Raw genomic sequence first — 12,433 nt, 5'->3', positions numbered from 1 at the left:
GATCTCAGACCAGGCCCAGTGCCCTTCGCTAGGATTCTCACTTGGAGCCTGCAGTCAGTGACTCTCTCTCAGTGAGAAACCACTTGCGAAGTGTGCTCTGTTAGGCTCCGTGCCTTTCTGCTCGGAGACCGCGATGAGTACATAGCTCGAAGAGTCTGCGCTCCGATGGCGTTGACTGCACAGAACAAATGCATTCCCCACAGCTTCCGGAACGCTCTGCTGGAGGCATCTGCCCGGGCTGGCGGCAGCTGCAGTCCTTCCTGCAGGAGGTGATGCTGCGGGTGACTTAGCCATCACCTTGGTCCCTAACTCAGGACAGAAGGCTTTTTCCATCCCAGAGTTGACTCTGAATGGCTCACCTTCCTTTTACCTGCTTCACTCCTATTCAACCACCAAAAGTCTCTGACACAAAGAAGCCTTCCTGATTGCTTCATGAGACTGGAAGCTGCAACAGATTTCTTCTGCCACAACCCCAGGAGCGTCTGCACTTGCCTCACTGCTGAAGTCGTCCGTGTACAGCTCCATCCCTTCCCCACCAAACACAAAGGTGTGAGCACTCAGAAGATGGGGCTAGAGCTGCTTCATCCAATCAGAGCAAAGGGCTTCCCACTGAGCAGGGGCTCAATTCATGAATGAACTCCCTGACCCAATGGACCAACCAAATGCCCCACTGACCCCCTGACCCTTCAGTGTCCTGCGCTATCTTCTTTTAATGGGTGGTTGAGAAGCTGGGTGAATATTTTTTGGAGACTGGGGAGTGCCGAATGTTGGGGTATACAAAGCGAGGGTGAAAGAGGTAGACCAAAGGACAGTGGTTTGGGGTCCTGTGTGTGTTTGGAGGAGCAGCTGAGCTGGGAGGAAATCCCCTATTCCTAGACCTTCTCTTGTTCTTAAAGCAAGGTGCATCCATGGAACCCTGCCACAGTGTGTGTATGATGCGTGGAATAGGGCTAGCCTGGGGCAGGAACCCACCCGATGACCTTTTCCTAGGATCAGAGGATACAGTGGTGATCCTGAACTAGTCTCTATGGCAGGATCCACACTGTGAAGGGGTCATATCAGCATAATAAAGAATCTCACCACCTGTTTCTTCCCGGTTCCTGGAAGGCTAACGCTCAGCCTGGGTCTGTCTTAGTCACAGATTCTGAGTAGGACTGTTCCTTGAATGGGGCCCCTGGTGGCTCAGTCAGTTAAGCGTCTGCCTTTGGCTCAGGTCACGATCCTGGGATCGAGCCCCAAGGGGGAGCCTGTTCCTTCCTCTCCCTGCGCCCCTAACCCACCCCCTGCTTGTGTACTCTCTCGCTCTATCTCAAATACACAAATAAATCAAATCAAAAAGACCCTTCCTTGAAGACGAGCTGTAGCAATGCCCAGAACTTCAGTGAGGGTGCAGGCTTATAGCTCCGACCCAGCCCCAGAGTCTAGGGAGCACAGGGAAACCAGCCCCCAACCTACAGTCCCACCCATCCTCACTCTGGCCCCCATGCTCCTGGGGCCCCCTGTTCCTCCTGACCCGGGACTACCGCCACACGCCTTGAGATTAGACAGGGTTCTGTTGGCACCTAGACCTCACCAAAGCCCCTGCCCTCACCCGGGGTCATGGTTTCATCCTTCTGAGCCACAGCTCCCTAATCTGTGAATGGAGAACCTCAAGGTCTGGTGAGAAAGAAATGAGATAATGAATGAAAAATGCCGGCCGCCATGCCTGGCACATGGGGACCGCAGGGTGAATTTAGCTGCTAATCTGCCAGTATGATTTCTGTAAGGTCTCCCTCCCCGACTCTGCTGCTTTGCTCTACCTGCCGATCGGATGCCCTCGATCATCGATACTGGCTGCCAACTCCCCGATGTAAGGGAGAGGCTCAGGCAAGTCCCGCCATCCCTTTGAGTCTATCTCCTTATCATAGGGTCCTTTTCCTTCCTTAGGGGAGTGTTGCAAAATCTAAACAAAATACGCAGGCAGAGCACCTGGCACGTTGCAGGACTCCTCGGAACCTGTGAATGTTGATTCTCCCTGGTCTCTGTCCCCCTTCTTTTGCCTGAGATGTTTTCATCAAAACTAGCTCACTGGGCTGGTCATCAGCATGGTGAGGCATACCGAGTGAGCACACCACCCAGCACCTGCCGAAGGGAGGGATGCCACAGTCTTTGCTCTGCAGAGAGAGCCGCTGTTGCTTTCCAGGAGCAGAGATAACCCGCGGGGTCATCTTATTAAACCTCTTGCGGGATACCTGAATCCTCACTACAGTCCTCCTCCAAAGGGCTGCGCAGCCTACCTCGCAAACCTCTTGGGAACAGGCAGGGAACTCACCACCCACTCACACTTCATCAGGGAGCTGGCAGCCAGGTCTGGCCCATGCAAGATGAAGTCAGTGACAGAGGGGTCAAGCACAAGGGTCTGCGGTTGGACGCCCTGGGTCTGGGCCTTGGCTCTGCTGTGATCCAGCTCCGTTACCTTGACCACATGCCTTGCCCAGCTGTGCTCAACATCCTCCCTGTGAAATGCAGACCTCGCAGTGCCCACCTACTAGGCTGCCTGGGAAGATCAGATGAAATAATATTTATCCAAGGGAGCCAAGTGATGGAGACATCCTGAGGATGACCTCACTGGGCACAGAGCCAACAGTGGAAGTTCATTTACCAGGGACTCAGGAGATGAACTTTCTACCCAGGCAGTTTTCCAACTATCAGAATGAAGTATGTGATGCTGTAAAATTCCTTGGAGCAGAGATAAATATTCTATAAAAAAAAAAAGATGCCGTCTCAGCAAGGGAGGAACCTGCCACCAGCCACCTGGGCCAGACCAGCAGGGTTTACCCTACATCAGAATGGCAGAGGCTGCCTAGAAAGCTTGGAGCCATATCAGTAAACTCTGCTGACCTGGGAAACCCACTTGGACCCAAGCAAAGCACAGATCCGTGGGACCAGCAAGGCTTGGGCACCACCCTGAATGCACGTGCCCCGTCCCCTCTGGGGTTCCTAGTTACTCTGATGAACACAGTTGCACCCCGCAGCAGGAAAGGAGCTAGGATGGGACCAAAGGTCCACCTCAATGCGGCAGCCATGAGGCATGAGTCTTCACACTCCCATTATCATTGGCAGAAAGACTGGGACACCTTGAGGTTGAATTCTTTGCCGGGGAAGGACAGCTTCCCAGCTAGTTCTAGGGCAGTGGAATTATGAGAAATGACTGAGACTAATAAAAGCCTCCAATGAACAAGGAATTTAATCAATAGGTAATGATTTTTTGTCGTGTCCTTGACTATGAAAAAAGTCTCCTGTCAATTAAAATCAGGAAAGACTTTCTATTGCTACTTAAAAAAAAAAAAAAAAAAAAAAAACTAAACTAAAATATATAGCTTCCCACCAAGGCATTTCATTGTGTACAGAGATGAAAAGTCTTGGGCTCCTCTGAAAAGGTTTTCTTTTCTCTTTTGTTTCACTCCCTCCCTCCCACGCATGAGCTCTGTGACTTTGACATAACCCAAGTGCTTGTTCGGAACACAGGAAGTGAGGAAGGAGCTGATCACACAAATTCCAAGCTTCACCCTAAATTAAGACAAAGGCTTGATGCAGAGCCAGCAAAAGCGTCCTCCCTACTCACCGCAGTGAGACGGCTCTTTCTGAAACACAGGCCTTCCCCATCTGTCTTGCTCACAGCCTTTCCAGCCCTCCCTCATTTCAGGTCTGAGGCCCATGGGCGGGGGGACCCAGGCACCTCACGGTCCTCGCCCAATCTTGGCAGAGGGACGCCCAGCTTCTCAGGGCCTTTCGTGTCCATGGACGAGGTGGACAGGTTCTGGAAACTGGCGAAGTCTGCATCCAGATCTGCTCTCCTTCCTGGCCAAAGGGCCTGGCTGTGGCCTTCACTTCCCTGTCCTGTGCCCTTATCCTTTCACCAGGAGGATGTATATCCAAGCTGTTTGACTCTGCCTGTGACTGCTTTTTAGAACATACGGCAGCCTTGCGTGGGGTTAAGGGTCAGTCTCTGAAATCAGTGAACACCGGACTGCATTCCCAGAAAGCCACTGATCCCCAGTGCCTCACAGTCCTTACGTGCAAAGCAACATTGCAGAGAGTACCAACCTCGGAGAGTATGGAAATTAGGTAAGAGATGCACACCAAGCATTTAGCATAGCCCTACACAGAGAACTTTCTAGGAGGATGGAAATGCTCTGTATCTGCCTTGTCTACTAAGATAGGCTCTAGCTACACGTGGCCATCATGTACTTGGAGTATGGCTAGTGGGACCAAGGACGTGAATTTTTCGTTGTATTTACTTGTATTTAATTTTAATTAACTTAAAGCTAAACTGACACAGGTGGCCAGTGGCTGCCGGATGAGACAGAGGATTTAGTCCCTCGCTGGGCATGGAGAGCTCTGGACAAATACTGCTGCTAATATTGTCATGGATATTAACACACGGTTGTTCAAACCAAACACGCCATAACTTATTGAAATGCCTCCCCCCCTCCACCATTTCCCAATGCATGCACATGGACTTCATGCTTTTACCTTAACCAAGAGATCTATGTCCCCGGGCAACAGTAGTGAGGAGGGACCCTGCCAAAGTAAAAACAAGTAAATCCAGACGTACCCACAGGCACGCACACAGTAGTTCCCCCATCCTTGCTCAGACAGCATCAGGCCTTCTAAGTGTAGGGTGGATGCAAACAGCTCTGTCCACGTCCCCAGCCAGGGAGGCAGGAGAAGAAGTCACTTCGAAGGCGGCAACCATACATACTGCCAGTTCTGCCCATGACTGACTGACATCAGCCTTCCCGGTCCCCAGTCTCCTCCTGTTGGCCCTTTCACCTGGTGGCCTTTTCTCCCCATCCCCCATCAAAACCTGATAGGTCTTGCGGGGACTGTGGAAGCCCAAGGGAAAAATTGTCCTGGATTCCCCAGATGGGTAACAGCTGTTGCTACCAGTCATTCACAACCTAGTATGAATTTGAAGCCACTTGTTCAGCTCTTCCAGGTGGAACTGCATTCTAAACCTCATCATTCATACAGATCGTAGGTGTCTAACTCTGGGAAAGAGACTTCAGAAAGCAGGAGTAATCACAAAGCCTCTAAAGGTATGTAGAAATCCGCAAGTCACCAAATTCACATTCAAACCCGTTGAGTGGGAGGGTGCTGTGTTGGGATTATGGCCAGCCTGGAGCCCAAGGTAGAATGCAGGCTGAGTTGACACAGGGGTATAAGAACACACAGCCAGAAGGAAAGACATAATTAACAACAGGCAGAGGCTGTAGGGAAGAGGGAAGAGGGAATTCTTGGGGAGAACTGGAGTAGATTGACAGGGTATTTTGCAAACTTCTAAATTTCGCAGCAAGGAAAGAGTGCCAGAGAATCTATTCTCCAGAGAAAGTGTTAGATTTTCCTCTAGAATATAGGAAGCCTGTGGCCACAAGTGAACGTGCAGGGGCTGATTTCTTCTGATTAAGTTTGCATTTCGGCTTATGAATTATGGATTGACTCTAGCTCTTGGGGATGCTGAAACAACACAATTTTCTCGGCTCTCAACCCCCCCGGGGCTTCTGCCGCACCTTACGGCTAAGCGAAGCCATGCAACCTTGCATCATGTCAGGAAAACCTCTACGGCCATTGCAGGTGTGAGCGTTTTCCTGCAGCTTCTGTGCACGGGGCCTCTTATCGGCCCTCTGGGCTAGGACACAGGTGGACCCGCAAGACTGGGGCTGGCAGACTCGATCTGGTGGTGCCTGCGGGTGTCTGCCCCGTAGGGAGAGCTCACTCTGCGTACATCTGCTCCGGCCAAAGCCCAGACCCCCACCGGCTCTGAGCGAGACCCTCTGGAGGAAGGCCAGCCTCTGCAATGTTGTTTATGGAAACTTTAATTTAAAAGCAGAAGGAGGTTTTATCCTGAAGCTTATGTTCTTTTCTGGGAATTAATAACCGTGGATCCGTATTGCTCACACCGGGCCGCGTTTGAGCTGCCGGAGCTGTGTTAGCTGGGCTGTCTCTGTGCTGTCTGGGAGCCTCCTGTGGGGCCCAGAGCAGCCCCAGCAGACCACATGGCCCGGAGCACTCACAGAAGCCGAGAGAACCGGGAGGGGACGTCCAGCCGAGGCACAGCGTGGCCTCCGGGAAGAGCTTTGTGAATGTGTCATTGTGACCCATTTCCCTAGATGTCACAGGGCAGGCGGCAGGAGAAGACACAGGACACATGGAAGGGGTCTGTGGCCAGCAGTGCCTGCGGGGGATGGGGGGGGACACTGGCTGCTTAGCCCCCTGCCCTGCCGGGCCCTGGGGAGCAGCTCACACGGGGCGGATCAGTTCAGGCATGACGGACGGCGGCTGCAAGAACAAGGAGTGGCAAGTGCGGAGGCTCTAAGAGCCAGTCCGTGCCCTCCCGGGGCCCCTCCCGGGTACCGCTCCGCCGGCTGCCGGGGACCCTCGCTGGAAAGGCGGGGGCTGACTCAGAGGGAGGCGACAGATTCTTGACTCAAGGTGGGACAGTGCCATGCTGTTCACAGATCCAGCAGCCCCTTTGGGGTCCGCCGAGCCCCCAGACTCTAGGGGCCCAATTCTCAACAGGGACTCCCAGCATGGGAATTCTGCGGGAGCAGCACTGGGGAAACCGTCTGGGTCCCGCTCTCTACCCCAAGAAGCAGGGCCTGTGAGGGACAGGCTGAAGTCAGCCGGCCGGGGGCGTCCAAACCCGCTCACTGCAGAGGAGGTCTGGCCCTGCCCGCTCCTGACGGGTCACCACTAAGCCCTCGGACAGCCCGCCTGACAAGGCTTGGGTGAGCGTCCGTCACCTGCAACATGTCATGTTCCCCCTACCAACCCCCAGCACCTACCCCGCCTCAGACATTCTATCCCGGAAATGGCTGGGGAGTGACCTCTCCCCACAAGTCCCCTGGGGAGGGGGTTGGAAGTTCTGGGCCTGGTCTCCCAGGGGCGCTGCCTGCGTATCTTCCTGAACCAGCTGCCACCCATGTCCTCCCCCTGGAACCAGCTGTCACCACGCACGGAACAGAGTTCCTGAGTTCTGAGGGTCCTCCCGGGGAGTCCTCCCAGTCAATCACTGAGCCTGCGGGTGTCTTGGGGCCCCTGAAAAATGACTCCTCTGACCCGCACGAGCAGAGACACCCTGAGACCTACCGGGCTGTACTTGGGACCGTTTGTGGGCCGTGCGTTCCATGAATTTAAAAGTGATCAGAAACATCCCTGTTTATTCTCCTTCTGCCTCCTTTTCCCGCTCTCCCTCCTCCTCCCTCTCTCCTTCCAGATTCTGCAGGTGACCCTCTGAGGGACAGTCACCATTGTCCACATTGTCAGTGGACTGTGCTGACTTCTCTTTGCAGAGAGCTGTCAAGGTCTAGACCTGGCCGAGGTCATCTGAACCGCTGCTTAGCCTCTGGTCTGAACCTCGCTCTCCCCCTGCTCCACGGGGTCCTGCACGGGGCTAAGGGTATGGCTTACTGGGGCCTTGCTGTCTGCCTGCCGCAGAACTGGCTTCCCGGGGAGGGGGAGGTCAGTGAGCTGTCCCTAACCTGTCGCGTGACCTTCCACTCGTCCCACAGGTAGGTCCTCCAGAACCCTTCCCAACAGACCAGGGTCCCCACCCAGGTCTCTGCCGTGCCCAGCAACCAGAGGAGGGTGTGACCCTTGTCGGCGCCTGGGGGGCCTCTGCCTCGGACGCTTGTCTGGGTCGGGCAGCGGGCCGGGCCTGCAGGGGAGACTCTGACCGTCACGTGCGGAGGTGAAACTTCTGCCAGGAGCGCATCTTGGCTTCAGAGCCTGACTTATGGTCGGTCCCGCCGAGGCCTCAGAGTGCCCAGTTCTGACACCACCTGCTCTTCCCTCCCAGACAAACGTCCTTCCGTGGGGACCAGCTTCTCCCGGGTCTGCGCTGCTGCCCGGCCAGACGGCGCATCCTCAATCTTCTTTCCCTAGAGCCCTGTCCCTCCCACCATGGCCTGGTCACTTAGTCAAGTCTTGGGCCGTCTCTGGCAACAGGAAGCCAATCAGGGGCCTCAACCTGTTCCTACAGGAGCCCGGAGGAGCCTCAGGCCAGACCACCAAGGACTGAGCACTCAGGACCAGCCCCTTCCCAGCACCCCTTGCTTCCACTGTTCCCCCAGGAAAGGAAAGAGTTTCCGCCACCATGCGAAGGGGGCAGCTGGGCAGGGCGGACATCCCTGGACATCCCTGGACTGGGGCAGGAAACGGGCCAGTTAGGAGTCTGGGGGGCACGCTGGGGTCCGTTTTCTCACCCCAGCCCTGCTCGCTACTCTTCCCTGTCCATTTCCATGCCGGGGAGGCCTACCCCTAGGAGCGTGCTGTGGGGCTCCCTGCCTGCGGGCCCTGACTGAGGCGGGCGAGGAGAGGCCCCATCAGGAAACTGGAGTTGGGGAGACCCTGCTCCGTGCCTCCGGCCCAGCTCTCGGGCAACCGCCACAACCCCAGCCACACACCACACCCACAACCCAGCCCCTCCGGGAGCCCTGCCCCACCCTCGTGCTCTCCCTTGGCACTGCAAACGGGTTATAGTCCTGTTGGCCTCCCACCGTGGCTTGTCTCGGGGCCCCCCACCCCTCAGGTCAGCCCGTGCCGCGGCTCTGTAAGAAGTCCCTCTTTCAGCCTCTCGGACCATCTGATTGTGTTTTATTCTCACGGGAGCCCTGACTGAGTTACTATTCATCCAGAACCGTGGGATGACATACTGGCTTGCCAGGAGGCCCCCTGTCTCCTGGATTTCCTGGTACACCCTGAGAGAAGAGAAACAGGAGAGGTTAACTGTGCGAATAAGCGCATCACCACCAGCCGCTCTGCCCACGCCGACCCCCAACTTCTGTGTCTGCCACGCGTAACTGGGTGGGAAAAAAATTCACCCAACCGTGAAGACTGGTACCAATAAAAAAGCCCACTTTCCGGTCTCCGCTGGACACTCAAGTCTTCCCGGAAAATATTCTACTGTGGCAAATATTTAGAATGAGCCATCCTGGGGCACCTGGGTGGCTCAGTGGGATAAAGCCTCTGCTTTCAGCTCGGGTCATGATCCCAGGGTCCTGGGATCGAGCCCCGCATCGGGCTCTCTGCTCAGCGGGGAGCCTGCTCCCCCACCCCCGCCTGCCTCTCTGCCTACTTGTGATCTCTGTCTGTCAAATAAATAAATAAAATCTTAAAAAAAAAAAAAAAAGACTGTCGCATTGAGAGTGGGGCGGGGAAATGAGGAGACATGGACAGGTTCTAGAGGGTAACTTCCTCCTCTGCAGGAGAACCAAGGAAGGGAAGGGGAGGGTGATGTGTCGTCCCTGCCTCCAGTGAGCTCAAGCCCCAGATGGAGATATGCGTGTCTAAGCAGAACTACTGTTTCCTGTCGTCAGACAGCTGTGCCTCATAGAAAGTCATCGCTGCCATCCATCCACTGGGGCAGAATATACAGTGAGCGACACCCATGAACCTGGCATGCAGCCAGGCATCAGGGACCTGGAGATGCATAAGCCACATGGTGCTATCTTCGTGGAGCTCAGCTCTATCTAAGCAGAAGCAGAAGCCTGGCAGGAGGTAAGAGATGACTGCCACTGTCACCATGTGGGAAGGGACACAATCCTCAGGGAGCATCAGGTAAGTCTGAGATTCCCATGAAGGGAGAAAGCCCTTGCAGGGAAGGGTCAAGAACAAGTCCGTGGACAGCAAGTCCACGTCACCAGCTCTGAGCAGGAATGACCCGCTAAGGATGTAAGGAAATTGACCAAACAAGTGGGAGGTGGGGCACCTGGGTGGCTCAGTGGGTTAAGCCTCTGCCTTCAGCTCAGGTCATGATCTCAGGGTCCTGGGACCGAGCCCCGCATCGGGCTCTCTGCTCGGCAGGGAGCCTGTCTCCCTCTCTCTCTCTGCCTGCCTCCCTGCCTACTTCTGATCTCTCTCTGTCAAATAAGTAAATAAAATCTTTAAAAAACAAAAAACACAAGTGAGAGGCGCTGTCTGGGGCGCCTGGGAGCTAACCAGGTCTGAAAGTGCAGCACAAAACATGAGGAGGGAAAGGAGACTGAACAAAATCAGTTCCTGAGCAAGACAAGAGTAAAAGTCTAAAAATGGGGAGGGGGTGGGGATGAGTGGAGGAGAACTGCTCCTCTGGGGGTTTCCTGGTCAAGGGCAGCTGGGAGGTGGGGGAGGTGGGCTTCTAGAAGAACCTCAGCTGAGCAGATACTGCTGTTTGTACTCACATCCTGGCCGGCGGGTCCCTGGGGGCCGGGAAATCCAGGTAAACCTCGGGATCCCTGAGGGAAAGAGAACGAAAGACACTTGCCAACAGTTTAAGCAAAATTCAACCCCCCCTTCCTTGGCACTAGTTGGTTCTTGTTGTACAAATGGCCTGTTACTATGAGGAATCGGATATAATAATGTGTGTGCCCAGATTCCCCGCTCAGCGCTTACTCATTTCGCCCACGCTTGTGGAGGTGGGCGTTACACACACACACAAAGAACATTCTGGAACACCTTGACTCTGAGCCCTCCTGTCCAGGTCCCGTGTGGGGGCTCCTTCCTGGAATGGAAGGGTCGGCTCCGGCAGTGAGCATGCCATGGTTCACCCCTGCATGTCCGGTGGCTGGCTCAGCACCCCTGCACGTCTGGTGGCTGGCTCAGCACGGTGCCCGGTGCTCAGAGGACAGCATTATTTTTCATTAGAAAATCACGCCCGTTCTGTTGAAACTTTCTGAACAGTATCAGGAATTCTCACACATGTCTTTTTCACTGTGGATCCTGCTTCTTGTGGGAACCTTCCTGAAGTGGATGTGTAGGTGGGAGTCAGTGCTTTGTGATGGCAGGGGCTGGGATGGTGCTACCCGGCCACTCTGAGACCTCCCAGATGTCCCCTCCACCACGATCCTCCAGAGGAGCCCATCCCCCGTGTCCTGCACCCTACTGCTACGCTACAGTAACTCGCAGTGAAGTCTGAGGCCTCTCCATGAACTCTCCTAGGCCTCCTCCTCTATAAAAATGTGGATACAAACCCATTTTCTCGGTTCGGGAATTACTAGAGAGCTCAGAATTTTCCATATAAGGTATGTCAGCGGAGGTACTAGCCTGCCGTTGATCTGCGCGTAGAAATCCACGTTGACTGGCAAACGCGTACACTGTGCTTATTATCATCGGTGGCTTCTCCTAAGGACGGTGGCTCCTGAGCCCTCCCGTTGCTTCCCAGCACTGAGCCCTCCGGACCACCACAATGGCCCAGGGGTCTAACCAGGCTTGCTTTCCAGATTCAGAGAGATTCCTCCCTTGATCAGGACAAAGGCTGGGGCTAGTGAAGCCAGGATTCAAAATCAGTTCTGCTGGTAATCAGAGTCATCAAACCACCCTGTCCTGTAACGAGGAGATGCCCAAAAGGAAAGCCCATCTCGGTCTGCCCAACTATAGCATGGCAGGTCCTTCCTACTATCATTCCAGAGATGAATGATTTATATCCTAGAGAGTCTGTACTGTTTCACACGAGGGATTTGCAGAAACCTCATGAGTTTGGCCCCTCCGCCTTAAAACTGCTTTCATTAGAACAGAACTTCCCCATTAAGCCCAACCCTTCATTTTACTCATACCGTACCGGGGGCCCTTTGTCTCCTGGTGGTCCAGAAGGGCCCTGAGAAACAAACAAAGAAACAAAGCATTAAATAAGTCGAGTCAGAATGAAATGTTTCTTTAAACATGCTGTCGTGTTCATTTGCCACAGGTTTTTAACTGTCCTGGGAGGCACAGCTGACTCCCCCAGCCTTCCAGCCACAGTCAGGCCTGCTCAACCCACCCAGGAGATCCGCCCGTGCAGGTCTCCCCGGAGCTTTCTCCCTCTGTCCCCGAGCAGGTGCCGCCCTATCCTGGCACCCACTTGGTTCCTGACGCCTGAGCTCCTCTCTAGTTCACGGCTCTGGTGCAGGGAGGGACTCCACAGCCCAGAATCTTCAGGTCGTGCCTCCCTCCTGCTTGGGACAGGCTGGGGGCGCACTCGGGGCCAGACTCCCCCCCCCACCCCGTTGTGGCCTGCTTTGGCTGATACCACAATTATGACCCCCAACTCCTAAAAGGGGTCTCTCTCTCTCTCTCTGTTACACACACACACACACACACACACACGGGTCTGCCCTCTAAGCCCTCAGCTTAGAATCTGGCTTCTAGATACTCTGAGATGTGGTCACGGACTAAATCATGAGTGCATGGGTTCAGGCCCTGCTGTGAGCAGATGCTCCCTTGCCCCGAGTCTGCCCTATGCTCTACGCTTCCGCACGGATGACTCTCCCCTTCCACCTGGACACATTCGTGTCACACTTTGGTTCTCAGCTGAGGTGTCCCCAGCTTTGAAAGTCTTCCCTGGCTCCTCCCAGGATACTCGTTAGAAACGGTCCCCCAGGGGTGCCTGGGTGGCTCAGTGGGTTAAGCCTCTGCCTTCGGCTCAGGTCAAGATCTC

At 54.7% G+C, this 12,433-nt stretch overlaps 1 protein-coding gene across 1 annotated transcript in view; it reads right to left on the bottom strand.

The window, feature by feature from the left end:
- COL22A1 (collagen type XXII alpha 1 chain) overlaps nt 1-12,433 on the bottom strand; it is a 243,512-nt gene that overhangs the window by 56,504 nt on the left and 174,575 nt on the right. Inside the window, exons 41-44 of the mRNA XM_045978553.1 lie at nt 11,579-11,614; nt 10,203-10,256; nt 8,697-8,741; nt 4,516-4,563 (exon numbers count right to left, since the gene is read on the bottom strand). Of these exons, the coding sequence (XP_045834509.1) occupies nt 4,516-4,563; nt 8,697-8,741; nt 10,203-10,256; nt 11,579-11,614 (183 nt within the window). The remainder of the gene's footprint in view (nt 1-4,515; nt 4,564-8,696; nt 8,742-10,202; nt 10,257-11,578; nt 11,615-12,433) is intronic.

Source organism: Meles meles, chromosome 1 (assembly GCF_922984935.1).
Source record: "Meles meles chromosome 1, mMelMel3.1 paternal haplotype, whole genome shotgun sequence".
Lineage (NCBI taxonomy): Eukaryota > Metazoa > Chordata > Mammalia > Carnivora > Mustelidae > Meles > Meles meles.
This window is presented reverse-complemented; position numbering and strand designations above follow the sequence as displayed.